Source organism: Anabrus simplex, chromosome 1, assembly GCF_040414725.1.
Source record: "Anabrus simplex isolate iqAnaSimp1 chromosome 1, ASM4041472v1, whole genome shotgun sequence".
In the NCBI taxonomy this organism is placed as follows: Eukaryota; Metazoa; Arthropoda; class Insecta; order Orthoptera; family Tettigoniidae; genus Anabrus; species Anabrus simplex.
The window spans coordinates 512,906,530-512,924,812 of NC_090265.1; the positions used below are offsets into that span (position 1 = coordinate 512,906,530).

The 18,283-nt window shown below is 39.0% G+C and overlaps 1 protein-coding gene across 1 annotated transcript in view; it reads left to right on the top strand.

Moving 5' to 3' along the window:
• Positions 1–396, top strand: part of LOC136868600 (uncharacterized) — a 103,764-nt gene extending 103,368 nt beyond the window's left edge. Inside the window, exon 7 of the mRNA XM_067144786.2 lies at positions 194–396. Coding sequence (XP_067000887.1) covers positions 194–257 — 64 coding nt within the window. The 3' untranslated portion in view covers positions 258–396. The remainder of the gene's footprint in view (positions 1–193) is intronic.
• Positions 397–18,283: the final 17,887 nt, after the last annotated feature.

An 18,283-nucleotide genomic window follows, 5' to 3' on the forward strand; every position in this document is an offset into this window, starting at 1 on the left:
ATTTTATAATTATAATAGTAGTAGTAGTAGTAGTAGTAGTAGTGGGGGTAGCAGTAATAATCTAAAATATAAACATTGGTCCTTTCTACTTCAGGTTTATTATACTTGATGTTCTGTTAACTAATTGTCATTGTTGTTATTTTTAATATTCAAAAATAAATGATAGCCTTGTGTTATGTTCTGTCTGTTTTAGTTCCAAGGCATGTCTGCGATCGTTTGAAGATTGTGATGTCCACAAAACCAGTGAACCTATCTGAATCTACATTGTAAGCCTTCCCATATGACACTGAATATAGAGCGAGTGTTGGCTTGTGCCAGCAGCTTGTTGAGCACATATCAGTGTGGTACTTTCTAGTCGCATGTTGCATGTTTCTCATAGAAATACCATATTTACGCAAATAATACCAGCACCCTAATTTTAGGAAGGATCATTTTGAAAACAATGAAATGAACTAAAATTCCTTCCATTGAAAGAGTATCGTAGGCATAAACAAACATTTCATATCGTTCCGCGAGGTCCATGTGGTCTCGCAAATATGAACATGTAAATTTACAGATATAGCTGCTTTGCCTTTCAGATGATAAAAATATTTTGTCTCTGCTATAAAATATATTTGCCATGAAAATTAACAAGTAGGCCTACTTCCGTGGCAAGTATTTCATTAATCTGTACTTGCCAGAGGCTCAATTCCCTATAGTTCGGAAGATTTGTTGTCTCTTGCATCTCCTAAATTACTTAATAAATTCATCACACTCCATGTTTAAAACACTTCTCTCGCGGTCTCGTTTTACTCGGATAGTGTAATGTAAGCACCTGAAACAGACACATCGGCACACTCTGATGTTAGTTTTGCAATTTCATCAATTATACGGTGGGATAAGTTTCCATAAACTTGTTAAATACACTGGTGGACAAAACAAAAAATGAATCACTTTGTAAAAACAAAATCGTAATTGTTTAACACCAATTATTAGAGGGAATTGTTCCATTAATTACATTAATGTTTACATTAAGGCTTTTTCTAATGTGCATTCTGCAGTTTTGGAGAAGAATATGATATTTAGAGATCATAAATAAACTTACGGAGCCGCTTTCCACCCCTAAGTGCTAGGCACTCAATTTTATGACATCGACTAGCAATAACACCTTTTAAGTTTTACAATACTGGGGCGAAAGCTATTAATGAATTTTAAGTGTATGACACAACACCTGTCACAAAGGAATATTTTCCTTCAGTTTCTCTTTCACATTTGACAAGTTAAGATGCCACTTAGCCCAGAAGATGTTGCAAGAGCAGTGGCGTTGGAGAATGATGAACACAGCATTCCTTATGCAACTAATGCGATCAGTGCATCATATGGAAGTGTCTAGCATGTTCTAAGACAGTTTTGGAGAACTTGGTACCTACCACAGACGACGTGGCTGAGGCCATCGGAGGTCTACAGCTGCTAGGGACGATAGGTTTCTGGTCATCCAAGTCTTGAGCGAATGCCAAATTACTGTCGTTCAAGCCAGAAATCGCCTTGAGGCAGTAAAAAAAAAGTCACTGATTGCGAGGACTGTCGGATGAAGACTCCAAGAAGCTAATTTGATCTTAAGATGATCTGCAACTGGTGCACAGTTTACCCCCCAGCACATAGCAGTTCAGTTATAGTTTGTGCATCAACATCAGAATTGCACTGTGGAGAGTAGTCAATGGAATTGTTCACAGATGAGTCACGATTATGCTTCCGGTCACCTAATGGTACAAAGAGAGTGTGGAGAAGGTATGGGGAGCGATATTCACCTTGCAACATCTCTGAAAGGTCACTATTTTGGGGTGGTTCCATCATGGTGCAGGCCGGTGTCAGCTTTGAGGCCCAGACGGAAATTCTTTTCATCGATGGAGGTGTTCTGAATATACACCGCTACATCATAGAGATGTTTGCAGAGCACGTAATCCCCTATGCTACCTTAGTTGGTGAAAATTTGCATGATAATGCACATTCTCGTGCTGCTTGCTGCCTGATGGAATATCAATGCGACGTCAGGATACGAATCCTCACATTATAAACCTCAATCCCACAGAACTCCTCTGGGATATGCTTGGCTGAAATGGCCAATGTCACAACAAGTTTGTGTGTTCATGATCTCCACAGCTGCTACAGCTAGCAGATAAATAGGGGATTTCTGCGAGCAGATATTGGATGTTCAGATATTCACTAGAAGCTTAGAACATAGGCCTAATATTATTTTTGCACTCGATACTTCAGACTGTCATAAACAACTCATTACAATCATACAAAATTTAGAAATGGAAGTGTGAAGCAGTTGAAATCATGTGGATTTGTTTACACCTACTTTATTTTCTGATTGGGAAGTGGTGTTTTTTTTTTTTTTTACTTCATTGGAGTAAATTATGAAGGCTTAAATAAGAAACATGAAACTGAACATTTTAAACAGTATAAATTAGCAAATAAAAATTATAAATAGTGCATGAATCAGCAAATAAGAATGATAAACAGTACATGAATCTGCGAAGTACAGGAGTCTCATACAACAACAACAACAAAAACGTAAACACAATATTATGCTACAATTGTAGTAGCAGTATTCAGCATCCTGAAATAGAAAAACCATATTGTAATAATGTATCTTAAAACTGCGTGGAAATACACAGTATTAAAAAAATAAAGATACTGTATATTGATGCTCCCTTATCTGTAATCTTCTTAGCGTTCATTATCACTGGCAAAATTGCAGTCCTCCTCATCTTCACCATCATCGTTCCCCCACAGCACATTGTTATCGGTTCCGTCCAGCAAATTAGAAAGCCCACATTTCTTGAAATTCTTCTCTACCTGTTGTAGAGAAATGGAATCCAAAGCAAGTTTTATCCATTTGCAAATCTGCCTCACTTCTGGGCGCTTGATATTACCAGTAGGCATAAATTCATGCGCTTTGTCTACCATCCAACGTGTGTATGTACAGTTGTTTCACTGCCGCCCTAAAACGATAGTTAATGCACACATCAAGAATTTGGAGAATGGTTGTCAGACCTCCTGGAATTATTAACAAATCTGTTCTACCCCTTGTCAAAACACTGTGAAATTCTTGAGCAGTGTGCGCGCGAAAACTGTCGGAAACTAGCATATTTCTGAGATTTAGTAACGCTCTAGGGTACCGTTGCCAAACCTGCTTCACCCGGTCTGCTACTAGACTATTATCTATCCACCCTTTGGGTTGCGCTCTTACGATGATGCTTCTCACATTTATTTTTGGAATTGTTTTCTGTTTAATTATCATGTATGGGGGCAGTTTTTTTTTCCATCTGCGGTTACACAAAGCATATCTGCACACCTTTGCCTCTCATTCCTGCCAGTTCTAACCATGATGTTGGACGTCCCTTTTTTGTTTACAGTATAATCAAGCTGCATTTTGAAGAAAATTGGTATTTGCTCTGCGTTGCCTCTTTGTAAAAATGTATAAAGAGTTTTTCTTGCGTAAATTGATCACATATTTGTGGAAATTCACAATTTTATCTTCATAATCTGTTGTAAGACGCTTCGTGATGATAGTTTTCTTTGAAAACTATAGCCATAACGAACATAAAATCATGAAAGCCATCCATGACTAGCTTTGAATCTCATAACACCTAGTTCTTTTGCAATCAATGGGGTTTCAAATTGGCACATTTCACTCGTAATGGCACATGTAGATTGTATATTTTCTTCAATATACGCACATAATCTTGCTTCACTCTCAGGAAGCTTTGCTTTCTGTCCACGAAATGCGTGGCAATTACTAGTAGGTTGCTGAAGTCTTAATTTATTTTTTCACCAATCACGAATACAGCTCTCGTTCATGTCATGTTTTCTTCCTTCAGCATGATTTCCAATTTCTTCTGCATCTTCTATAATCTGCAGCTTTTCTTTGGCCGTGAAAGACCTATAGCATGTACCTTTAGTTGCCATCTTGAACACGTGACTCATTTCATCTGACGCGCACAGGAGAACGGCGCATGCAGAGTTCCCAGCTGTGTTTGGCAAAGTCCCGTTAGATGGATCTTATACTTGTAAATCTACAGTTTTTCTCCAAATCCTGTTAGAATCTCAAACTACTATATTTATTAGAAAAGGGATGTGGTTGAACATACACGATCGCGTATTGAATGACATGATGACCAATATGTCACAGTTTACATTAATTTTCAAATTATACAACATGCAAAATATACCATTCCACCATTTTCAGATGCTTTGATATTCTAGACAGCGCGACCTGGAGGGTAAAGGCCTGCTGGGGGCTTACCAGACAGGAAATGCTGTCATCACCCGTCGACAGGTTATTGAGACCGGCACCGTATAGTATGCTTCTGAAGACACAGAGGCTCCCCTCTCATCTGAAATAGAGCCGCAAAAAGCGAGAGACTCCAATTTCCTAATTTCCTATTTACAGCAAAATAAGAAATAAATCCATGATGCAGACTTTTTATTTTCATTAAAATATAAATTCTCACTTACTAATACATATTTAGGGTTGTCAGTACTATTCTGATAATAAAATCATATGTACAATAAAACCTCTCTATAACGGACACCTTCGGGACCGAAAAAATTGTCCGTTATGAAGGGGTGACCGCCCGAGAGAGGTTATGAAACCAGTACCATTAAACAGAAGCTGAACACAATAACCCATGTATAGTATGTGTTAACAGTTGTCACAAATGTACCTTTAATTTTATACTGTATACAGCATTGTACAATATAGTGCACTGTACTCACATGAGAAAGTTGTAGATGGGCTGTTGCAGCTGTGATGTACAGTATTAGAGACAAAAACACTTCTATGGAAACCTGTATTGAGCACACTGTACACTATTACTGTTCGCCATGTTAAAATTAAAAAGAACATACGAGTTTTTGAAACTTTAAATCAGTATGTAGATGTAGCAATCTCTAGCACAGTACGCTAAAACATTAGCACTTAAAAAAATCCTTAATGTTCATTTGTTTTGTCCCTTTCGGTTTAGCAATGATATTTTCACTATGTGCAATTAAATCCTGGGTCACATTTACACCTTTTTCATCGTTTTGTTTATAATAGAATTCTTTCACTCGCTTAACAAAGCTGAGAGCATTACTGTGCGAGATTATTGGCAGCACATTAATTTCCATATTTTCTTCAAAGTTGTCATTAGCATCACCTTCACTCTCGCTTTCGTCAGAATCTTCATGTTTGTCCTTCTTCCCTTGGATTGACAGAAGAATCGTTTTCGTGTCTCCACTCTCACAATCTGTTGGAATATCTGAATCAATTTCGATATAGGTGTTTACTTGTACACTGTAACCTACTGCATTAATCAACTATTGTGTTGTTTCCATGCTGTCAGGAAGGGTATCCGATTCTATTTCGGAATGCCCACCACTAGCGGGAAACCGAGCTTTCAGAAAGCAGTTACGAATTTTTGAGGCTGTAATGTTTTTCCATGCATTGGTTATCCACAAAATTGCTTGGAGAACATTCAGTCCCTTTGTCAGTGTTTGAAGGGTTACTTCTTTCCCGTTAAGTTCTGATACTGTGTGCTTCATCACTAACTGTCTGCACATAACCTTGAAGTTCTGGATCACTCCTTGGTCAAGCAGCTGAGAAACTGATGTTACATTTGGTGGGAAAAAGACGATCTTCACATTTCGCAACTTAATTGTATCCGGATGCGATGCTGCATTATCGAGGAATAAGAACACTTTTTGCTTCTGGCGTATCATTTTTCTGTCCAATTGTCCTAGCCACTCTGTCATTATTTCTCTGGGCATCCATGCTTTCATCACTAACTGTCTGTACACAACCTTGAAGTTCTGGATCACTCCTTGGTCAAGCGGCTGAGAAACTGATGTTACATTTGGTGGGAAAAAGACGATCTTCACATTTTGCAACTTAATTGTATCCGGATGCGATGCTGCGTTATCGAGGAATAATAACACTTTTTGCTCCTGGCGTATCATTTTTCTGTCCAATTGTCCTAGCCACTCTGTCATTATTTCTCTGGTCATCCATGCTTTCCTATTCGCTTTCCATTCAATGCCAAACTTCGTAACATCCATATTCTTAAAACACCTTAGTTTTGCAGCGTTTCCTATCACAAGGGGCTTCTCCTGTTCTCCACTCATACTTGCATATAACAAGACTGTAAGACTTTTTCGCAACTCTTCCACCAGTACAACGATTTCCTTTGAAACACAAAGTTTTGTCGGGTAAAGCACGAAAAAATTATTCAGTTTCATCGGCATTCAAAATATTTTCCGGAGCATACCCATCTATAATTGCCAGTTTTCAACAATCTCCATATTAACACTGGATGATTCTCCGCAAATCACTCTGAAGTTGATACCATGTCGCTTTTTGAATCTTTCTAGCCAGCCATTCAAGGCTTTGAAATCTCCAGTACCTAATTCTTCCATGAAATCTAATGCTTTTGCTTGTATCATTGGTCCTGATACAGGGACATTCTGACTTCTTATTTTAGAGAACCACTCTAGCGTTGCCTTGTCAATGAGAGCTCCACTACCACTTTGAAACAGTTTAATGTGCTGTTCGTTGCCATTTAAATGCCATTCTTTCACTAGTTCCTCTTGCTTTTTCACAATTTCAGCTGCCTGTGTCTTTCCAATCTTGAACACTTCAGACAGTTTACGCACACCACACTTCTCATGTTTATGATAGTCTATTATGCCTACCTTTTCTTTTAGAGTTAAAAACTTCCTTGGAGCCATGTTTTCACCAACTTACTAACGTAAAACACATCAAAAGCCCACGAGTCAATGAAAAGTAACTTGACAGTGAAGGTACGAATTCCAGCTCTGTTGAGCATATCAGATCACGCAACTTCTGGAAGTGATAGCATAGCTTAGTGTTGCCTTCCAAAAGTTGCAATGTCTGCGATTATTGGAAGTACCACTTGTGCAAAAAGAAAGCGAATGCATACTGTACAGGACACAAATACAGTACTTTTGAAAAAGAAAGTGTCCATTAGCAGGGGTTTTATTGGAGTTTCTCGTGGCTATGGTGTGCTCGCGTCCGTAATAAAGGGTGTCCATATAAGAGGGGTAAATTACTCATACACAACATGGTATTTAATTAAGGACCTAGAAAATCGTCCGCCAATGAGGGGTGTCCGCAGGTGAGGGGTATCCATTGAGGCAGGTTTTTCTGTAATAGCAATGATATTTCTAGCTAGATTCCAGCTATTCATAAGTTAGAACCCTCCAGAAAAGCCGCTAGCTGCTGACGTTGATTTTCATCTGCTAACTTAACATTAAAAGTCTCCAGATCTAGCGGGAAAACCGCTGAGTTAGCAACTCTGGACCCATGCACAACTACACAAGCAATCCCATTCAGATTTGTATACATTTGTAACAGTTCATGCATTTACTTCCTTTCAGTGGCCAGGCATTTGTTATCTCCTCACTAGCGGCAAACTAATGCCAACATTGAAAACTAGGTGAGCTAGGAGCATGTTGCCAACCTTGATGCAAATAAAACCCACACCCCAATTTTTTACCTCAAATTTTTCTTTCTTAATATGCGGGGATTATTTGCGTAAATACAGTAATACTTCTTCTTTTCCTTATTTAGTTGAATGTGTAAAATGACCTTTGTTTTATCTATATGAATTCATGTCAGTTTGGAGCGTACACATTCAAAGTACTTCATAAACTACTTCAAGTTTGGAATGAAACTGAACTGAAATATTTGTGTTCATATTGATGAACTGTTTGTTATCTGGCATTCCTTTAGAAGTTCTGAGGCAAAATATCATCCAGACAGGAGTTGTTTCAGTTTCTATTCATACAGATGTTTGATGATCAGAATCGTGACTAAAATGTATTCGAGTATTTCTTCATCTGTTTTCTCAGTGCCTGGATATGTTTTGTCTAGCAGCATAAGAAACAGCATTGTTTTTGCAAAGGATGTTGTTTCAAATAAACATGCCTCTGCAACAGTTACAGACTTGTTTGGCATTCTGCTGCCAAAAATGAAGTGTCTGTAACATGTACAGAGTTTTGAAAGAGATGATAGTTTGAATTTATAAATAAATTGGGCTCCTTACTCTGCTATAAGTTTGAAACGTATGAGGCTTGGAAACTATTCATATTATTTTGGGTTTATGATTTGTGAAGTTTGTAAGAAAGAAGGAAAGAAAAAATCAAGCATTTGGATGTACACATCCTGTAACCTGTCAGGAGTTCAGATATTGTTATATTGTCAGGAAGTTTGAATGTTGTGGAAAAGATTTGTAGAATTCTTTGGAGCAAGCGAGTGGTTATTCGGTTTGGGCCATGTAGCTGTCAGCTTGCATTCAGGAGACATTGGTTTCGAACTCCTTTGTCTCCAACCCTGAAGATAGTTTTCCATTTTTTCCCATTTTCACACCATGCAAATGCTGGGGCTGTACATTAAGGTCACAGCTGCTTCCTTTCCCGTCCTAGCCCATTCTTATCCCATCGTTGCCATAAGACCCGTCTGTATCAGTGCAATGTAAAACAAATGGTTGGTTTTGTCGTCATCATCATCAGTTTTCCACTCCAGTTGCCCGGGTGTGGTTTACGAGCACTCTCCACTTCTGTCTGTCCATGTACCACTCTTCTCTCAAGACGACATCCCAGCTGATTCCTCTTGTTCCTATGTCCTCTTTCACTTGGTCCAGCCACCTCTTCCTAGGTCTTCCTACCGGTCGTTTTCCGGCCACGACTGTGTGTAGCCATTGTTTTGCTGTCCTTCAATCGTCCATTCGTTTGACATGGCCAAACCATTTCAAACGGGCCCTTGTCACTTTTACTGTGTATGTCCTTTAAATCATGTAGTGCAAAGCACAACAGAATTTGATTTTAACTGGAGTACCAGATAATCACTTTTATTTATTTATTTATTTATTTATTTATATTTTATCACTATGCCATAATAAAGGATGTTTAAATAATGTAATTGGTTTTACGTCCCACTGACTGCTTTTATGGTTTTTGGAGACGTCAAGATGCCGGAATTTTGTCCCGCAGGAGTTCTTTTATGTGCCAGTTAATCTACCGACATGGAGTGTTCAACATAAAGCACAATGTCTAGGATCATATGAAAGACTTCCCACAACTTCATTGGGTGTCATCTTATGGTGGTCTTTTTCTGCTTTACATTACACTGACGCAGATAAGTATGATGGCAACATAGGTATAGGAAAGTGCTAGGAGTGGGATGGAAGCGTTTGTGGCCTTAATTAGGTGTGAAAACGGGTAACCACAGAAAACAGTTTTTAGGTCTGCTGACAGTGAGGTTTAAACCCACTATCTGCCGAATGCAGGCCGATAATTACGTGACCCAAACTGCATAGCCACTTGCTCAGTTTTAACTTCTTTTAGCTTCTCTTTTTGTTATTTGCAACCAGCTGTTGTGTACCCATCATGGACAGGTTAGTGTATGTTATTACAGCAGTAATGTCTTTTAGTAGGGACAACTGGTGGCAGAAGAGAGAGAGAGAGAGAGAGAGAGAGAGAGAGCACATCTCAACTAAGAACAATTATAGTCAATGTAAAATTATTGTTCGTAAGTTGTTGGGCCTCAGGACATTGAAGGCCTAGGCTTTCAACTTGCCTATCTCCTCCTCCTCGTATGATTTTTTCCCTCTCATTCTTCAAGTGATCAGCCGTCACATTTTCCTGCTCATTTTGATAGTCATTTTCATGAATAGGAGATAATAACCACGCTCTTTTGGAACTTAACGAAAATCTATCATGACAACAACCACCTCCATTGTCAGTAGTTTGTTACCATGACGACTAAACAACATTTCCATGTTAGTGATCTTCACTTGTGGTGTTGATTGTTGTTTTAAGAGGAAGTACAACCTGGCAATTATCCTTGTGCCTTTGATGGACTTAGCAATAAGAATCTAAATTCATGAATATCTCTATTATGATAAGCTCACTGGGCAAAAAATTAGTCATCCCTGGAGAAATCATTACAAACATCAAAAGCCACTCACTGAGGATTTGATCGTGCATTTCCACCAAATTGGGAGGGGGGTTGGTGCTGATGTCGTTTTATCCGTTGTTCCAACATGTCCCACAGTTTTTCAATGGGGTCCAAATCAGGTGATTTTTTGCAGGCCAGTCAAGATGGAATAGGGTAGGGGAGTGTTCATAAAACCAGTCACATATGCGTCCAGCATGATTAACTTTGCTGTTGTCATCTTGAAAAATCGGGGTATCAATAGCATACTCGTCATACAGATGTTGACTGAAAGGCAACACCTGATCATCCAGAATGTTTAAATAAACATGCTGGTTCAAGTTAGTGGTCACCTCAGTGAGCGGGCCCAATCCATGATACAGAAAGCTCCCCAAAAACATCACAGACCCACCTCCGGCTTGAACCTGATCTTGCACACATCCAGGATGAAATGCTTCATTTGGCCTTCGATGCACTTGTCGATGTGTTTCATCAGATTCGTCAGACTGCATTACGTTTGTTATGGGAATCGATATCTGTAACATCTGATTGTCTAGCAAGCATCAATTTTTAAAAAAGAGACAAAGTCTCTCATGGTGCATTGGCACTGCCGGTGTGGCTCTAAGTAGCCTACGCAGTGGCCGCAATGTTATGCACTAACCATGCGTCTTGGTTGGTGTGCTAGTTACCAACTGATGAGCCCAAATTGGCATACTGGGGTGAAGCGCTGGCAATAGGAATAAGTTAGCTGGAAAATTTATGATGTCCAATAATGGACCAGTCATATTCCATACCTGCCAACTTTCCCGATTTAGGCGGGAGACTCCCGATTTTCGACAGTTTCTACCGCCTCCCGAGCATTCTATTATTTCTCCCGGTTTTAGCTTATTTTTGGTGAATTTTAAACATTTGTTTTCAAATCCGCCATTTCAGCTTTGTATGCAAGTGGCCGGAAGTCCTTCACTCATTGGCCGCTTTGAAATGATATATCAGCGTTTATTAATACGAGAAATGATCGCGAATGTACGATGTTTAGTGAAACCTTTGTATCACGACGCGTATATTAACTGTCAATCTCGTTCTCACGTGTTATGTTCCTGTTCGTTCGCATCAGTCTAGTTGATTCTAGAGACTAGTCGCTAGATTTGGAGTCCTTTTAGTAATTAACTGACAGAATTTCAAAGATACTGACTAATAACTTTTCTAGAAATTTTAGGAGCCATTTCGAGACAATTCTGGCGAGTTTTAATTTATTACTTGATAAAAATAACATTGCACTTCTCATAGTAGTGCGGGCGCATGATGCAATATATTAATCTATACATTTTCTAGGTAATGGGGTCTAAGTGCTTGACTGAATCACACACGTGGAGCACGAGTTCAAACTATTTTCGGAAGACTTATCAGAGACCGATCATCTCACTCACATACTAACTGTGAGAAAATACATAGGTATAATTTTTAGCCTTGTAGCCTCATAACAAAAGGCGTGTTTTGAATTAATAAGTGCCATAATATTCCTGTAGGGGGCCGATGACCTCAAATGTTAGGCCCCTTTAAACAACAAGCATCATCAGCAAGTACTCCTGTATTGCTCAAAATATGTAAAATAAGCAGTTTTGACCAGTTGTATCTCCTGATTCCTCCCGATTTTTCCTGATTTTCATATCTAAATCTCCTGATTTTTGGTTTTGTAAAGTTGGCAGGTATGATAATCATATCACAGTTGTGATGTCATATTTCATGGCCACGTGTAGTACACCACTGCTTGTAGACATGTTGAACAGTCCGCTGCGAAACACCAACAAATCCAGCAATTTCACGCACCGTATGGTCATGGGCACGTCCAATGACGATTGCCCGTTTTTGCCACTCTGTCACATCCTTACCCATGTTGACGTACATTGTCCACTTGAAACATCGATGTCTTACTGATCACTACTGACTTATGTACACTTTGAAGCAGTGCACTTGTAGTTGATCATGGGACTTGTTTGCTGTTCCTTCTGTACAGACTTTTCGATCCATCTGTTCCTCTGCACTAGGGTGTAACTTTCGTCCGGTGAGCTTAACTCACACAGTAAAATAGTATTAGATGTAAAAGATTGGAAACCGTATTTTCTATTATTTTTGTTTTGTACATATTTTAGATAGAACTACTTTTACCAAAGATATTTGGAAATTTATAAAAAATTTCATAATAGCAAATATCTCCGTTATTATTTGTCATATTGTAAAATTGCATGAGACTTGCAGGCTTAGAAATTATTTTTTGTACAACTTTTATTATTTACAGTTTTTCAATTTAATTTACAGAGAAATTTGACATTTTCTGTTTTGGCCCCCTTAATATTTCTATGCCACTGACTAATCAAACAGTACAGTAGAAGTCCATTATAGCGAGAGTTCATTACAGCAAAAAATTTACTCGCTATAGCAGACTGTCGTTATATCGGATTGTTCGTAAAAGGTGATAAATATCATTGTTAATCCGTATTGAAGATACTGAATGTAGGATGCTAAAGGGTTTATTGTGACACCTATTCAATACATTATAAATTTTTAAACACTTAGGAATTTGTTATTAAATCCATTTGAGACATGTTTCGCCCTTCATTGAGGGCATCATCAGTCATAGTACCTCCTCAAGGCATAAATCAGGTACCTGATTAGTAATTAAATTGTAAACATTAAGATACATTACAATGGGAAAGTTAAGCAAAAAAGAAAAATATGTTCAGTTGATGATACAGTTAAACATTATAAGTTTATGACACAGTAGTCGGCACCAATGCGTAAAATCACTGGGTATTTTAGCAGAGACCAACAGTGGTGGTCTGAAAAATAATTGACACTACTCATTAGAAAATTATAGGAAATGATAAAGTTTATACATATATTTACATATAAACAATTAGGGGAGAAAGGGTATAAAGTGTTGTTGTTTGAGTCATCAGTCCATAGACTGGTTTGATGCAGCTCTCCGTGCCACCCTATCATGTGCTAACCTTTTCATTTCTACGTAACTATTGCATCCTACATCTGCTCTAATCTGCTTGTCATATTCATACCTTGGTCTACCCCTACCGTTCTTACCACCTACACTTCCTTCAAAAACCAACTGAACAAGTCCTGGGTGTCTTAAGATGTGTCCTATCATTCTATCTCTTCTTCTCGTCAAATTTAGCCAAATCGATCTCCGCTCACCAATTCGATTCAGTATCTCTTCATTCGTGATTTGATCTATCCATCTCACCTTCAGCATTCTTCTGTAACACCACATTTCAAAAGCTTCTATTCTCTTTCTTTCTGAGCTAGTTATCGTCCATGTTTCACTTCCATACAATGCCACGCTCCACACGAAAGTCTTCAAAAACACCTTTCTAATTCCGATATCAATGTTTGAAGTAGCAAATTTCTTATTTCTTTTCTTAAGAAAGCTCTTCCTTGCTTGTGCTAGTCTGCATTTTATGTCCTCCTTACTTCTGCCATCGTTAGTTTTTTTTTTTTGCTAGGGGCTTGACGTCGCACCGACACAGATAGGTCTTATGGCGACGATGGGATAGGAAAGGCCTAGGAATTGGAAGGAAGCGGCCGTGGCCTTAATTAAGGTACAGCCCCAGCATTTGCCTGGTGTGAAAATGGGAAACCACGGAAAACCATCTTCAGGGCTGCCGATAGTGGGATTCGAACCTACTATCTCCCGGATGCAAGCTCACAGCCGCGCGCCTCTACGCGCACGGCCAACTCGCCCGGTGTTAGTTATTTTACTACCCAAGTAACAATATTCATCTACTTCCTTTAAGACTTCATTTCCTAATCTAATATTTTCTACATCACCTGCCTTCGACTGCACTCCATTACTTTTGTTTTGGACTTATTTATTTTCATCATGTACTCCTTACCCAAGACTTCATCCATACCATTCAGCAACTTCTCGAGATCTTCTGCAGTCTCAGATAAAATAACAATATCATCGGCAAATCTCAAGGTTTTGATTTCCTCTCCTTGGACTTTGATTCCCTTTCCAAATTTCTCTTTGATTTCCTTCACTGCCTGTTCTATGTAAATATTGAAAAGGAGAGGGGACAAACTGCAGCCTTGCCTCACTCCTTTCTGGATTGCTGCTTCTTTTTCAAAGCCCTCGATTCTTATCACTGCAGACTGATTATTATACAGATTGTAGATAATTCTTCGTTCTCGGTATCTAATCCCTATCATCTTCAGAATCATAAATAGCTTGGTCCAATCAACATTATCGAACGCCTTTTCTAGATCTACGAATGCCATGTACGTGGGCTTGTCCTTCTTGATTCGATCCTCTAAGATCAGGCGTAAAGTCAGGATTGCTTCACGTGTTCCTACATTTCTTCTGAAGTCAAATTGATCTTCTCCTAACTCAGTTTCAACTTGTTTTTCCATTCTTCTGTAAATAAAACGTGTTAAAATTTTGCAGGCATGAGATACTAAACTGATGGTACGGTAGTTTACACACATGTCAGCACCGGCTTTCTTGGGAATAGGTTTAACAACATTCTTCCGAAAATCGGATGGGACTTCTCCTGTCTCATACATCTTGCACACTAAATGAAATAACCTTGCCATGCTGGTTTCTCCTAAAGCAGTCAGTAATTCAGAGGGAATGTCATCAATTCCAGGTGCCTTGTTCCTATTGAGGTCACTTACAGCTCTGTCGAACTCTGACCTCAAAATTGGGTCTCCCATTTCATCAGAATCAACAGCCTCTTCATGTTCCAGAACCAAATTATCTACATCTTTACCTTGATACAACTGTTGGATATACTCCTGCCATCTTTCTGCTTTGTCTTCTTTCCCTAGAAGTGACTTTCCATCTGAGCTCTTAATATTCATACACCTAGATTTCCTTTCTCCAAAGGTTTCCTTGATTTTCCTGTATGCAGCATCTACCTTTCCCAGGACCATACAGCCTTCGACATCCTTGCACTTCTCCTTCAGCCATTCTTCCTTAGCTACCTTGCACTTTCTATCCACTTGATTCTTTAATCGCCTGTATTCTTTTCTGCCCTCTTCATTTCTAGCATTCTTGTATTTTCGTCGTTCATCAATCAGGTCTAGTATCTCCTGAGTTATCCACTGATTCTTAGTTGATCGTTTCTTCCTTCCTAACATTTCTTCAGCAGCCCTACTGACTTCATTTTTCATGACTCTCCACTCTTCCTCTAGTGTTTCCTTCAGCCTTTTCATTTAGTCCTTGTGCAACATGGCTTCAACTTCAGATGGTATTTCATGACCAACAAGTTGTGGTCAGAGTCCACGTCTGCTCCTGGGAAAGTTTTGCAATCCAACACCTGGTTTCTGAATCTCTGCCTAATCATAATGAAGTCTATTTGATACCTTCCAGTGTCTCCAGGTCTCGTCCACGTATACAGCCGTCGTTTGTGGTGTTTGAACCAAGTATTGGCAAGGACTAAATTGTGATCAGTGCAAAATTCAACCAGCCGACATCCTCTTTCGTTCCTTTGTCCCAATCCAAATTCTCCTACTGTACTACCTTCTCTTCCTTGGCCTACCACTGCATTCCAGTCTCCCATCACCAGTAGATTCTCATCACCTTTTACATATTGTATTAAATCTTCTATCTCCTCATATATTCTTTCGATTTCTTCATCATCCGCTGAACTAGTAGGCATATAGACCTGCACTATTGTGGTGGGCATTGATTTGGTGTCTATCTTGACGACAATAATTCTTTCACTATGCTGGTCATAGTAGCTTACCCGCTGCCCTATTGTCTTATTCATTATTAAACCAACTCCTGCATTTTCCCTGTTTGATTTTGTGTTGATAATTCGGTAGTCGCCTGACCAAAAATCTTGTTCTTCTTGCCAACGTACTTCACTTATACCAACTACATCCATCTCCCTTTTCAGATTCTCTAACCTACCACAACGATTCAAACTTCTAACATTCCACGCTCCGACTCGCAGAACGTCAGTATCCATCTTCCTGATGATCGCCCCCTCTCGTGTAGTCCCCACCCGGAGATCCGAATGGGGGACTAGTTTACCTCCGGAATATTTTACCCAGGAAGAAGCCATCATCAGTACATCATTCATACAGAGAGAGATGCATGTCCTTGGAAGTTAGTTACGGCTGTAGTTTCTCGTTGCTTTCAGCCGTGTAGCAGTATCGACACAGCTAAACCATGTTGAGTATTATTACAAGGCCGTATCAGTCAATCATCTAGACTGCCGCCCTTGCAGCTACCGAAAGGCTGCTACCCCCCTTTCGATGAACCATTCGTTAGTCTGGTCTCTCAACAGATACCCATCCGATATGGTTGCACCTGCGGCTCGGCTATCTGCATCATTTGGACACGCAAGCCTCCCCACCGTGGCATGGTCACATGGTTCGCAGAGGAGGGGGTATGAAGTATCTGGCGTCAATGTTCATGACACTAATTACTGCCGTTGGTTGAACGATTACAGGTTGACAGGGATATTGTAAATTTACTGTATAGTTACCCTGTCAACCTGTAATCGTTCAACCCTGGTAATGTTAAACATAATGTTGACATATGGCATAACAGCACTTCACACAATGTTAGTAACCTTAGTAATAAAACGTTCAGACACTAAAGATATAGTAGGTTTTTACCCATTAATGAACATGAGTGCAAAAACTCTATTGACTAAACATTGATATTTAACCACATGCACAAGCTTCAGTTTGGTGCAGTCTGCTTGATAACCGACAACCACAGCATGAATCGGAAGGAGTTGGTAGAGTAAAACCCTACGTTACAAATCCAGCTAATTCCTCTAAGTCACTATTTCTTCTGTGTAACAGTATACAGATTGCTCTAACTGTCACACTTATAAATTTTGATATACCGGTACTCCAAGATCCAGTCAAACATTTCTACAGGCAAAGCACAGATTATTGTAAAATAAACTTGCATCTAAATCACTCAGCACTTTGAAGCACGTAGACACTGACAGAATAACACATCAATTATATTCTATCTAAATTAATATTTTTCAAGGAACACGAATAGTTCGGAAGTAGAGAAATGGCTTCCATTACCTCAAACTTATTCTGAAAATGATGTATGCATGCTACAGTTTTGTCATGGACTTCAAAATAATCACAATGTATATTCCTAATCCATTTCTCTCTTAATGTTCTATTCCCTAGGAAACCTAAGAATAGTTGTATGAGAGGCATTGCCATAGTTAGACTAAAACTTGGTCCACCTAGTGCACTCATGTTCTTTAATGGGTAAAAAGATCAAAACAAGCACATTCTCACATTACTGCATATAATTACAGATCGTATGTGTCCACTGACTCGTATAAATACACTCGCATACTTATATTCACAAAGAAACTAACATTTATCGTCAACTTTCATAAAATTACACAGACTACATACGATAACAACAAACCAAAACAAACCCAGATTTCCAACAATTCCGGCTACTCGATTCACCATCGTTGAACGATCAAGAGTAGCGTTAAGGTCGGAGGATTGGAGTCGGTCTTGTGTGTAACCACTTACTAATGAAGACAAAATCCAGGAAGTGGACAGGCAGTCAAGGTCATTCTCTTGCACATGGTCGTGTTTAACCTCCAAATAATTTATATTCGAAGAGGGTGACCAGAAAACAATGTTTTATAATCCACTGTCCAAAATATAAAGCTTCAGCTGACATTTGTTTTAGAAAGAGTGTGATCGGCAATAATGCACCGATACTTTTATGGGCCCCAGTGCAAATATTCCTATATTTGTTGTCTGGTGTTGTACACACATCTTAATACACTGTTGTTATTTCATAAACCTCAGTGGGAAAGGATTTTGAATTTGTTCTCTCGTCTTTTCCACGCCTTTCAACACTCTCATCTCATCTTTAGAAATTGTAAAATGCATGCATGTCAGAAAAAAACATATCTGTGTTGGATGGTTTTTATTCTTGTATTCTATAGTACATTTTCTCGCTTAACACGTTCTCTTTCCTTGTCCCCTGCAGAAGCTTCCTAATGAAGTTTTACTGAATAAACTAACCTCCGAAATCAGTCATTCACTCTGCACTGTATTTTGAGGTGTATCACAAGTTTACTTAATTGCAGTACATAGCATTAAAATTAAGCAGTCGTTTACTTCTGCTTTTATTTCTAATAAGGTAACTACTGCTATCAGCCATGATATTTATGCATTTATTCTGGAAACACATTCTCTTTCATTTGGAATTGTGTTTATAGAACACTTATCGACGAGTATTACTAAATGGCTCAGACGTTGGCTTCGAGTTTGAATGTCGGC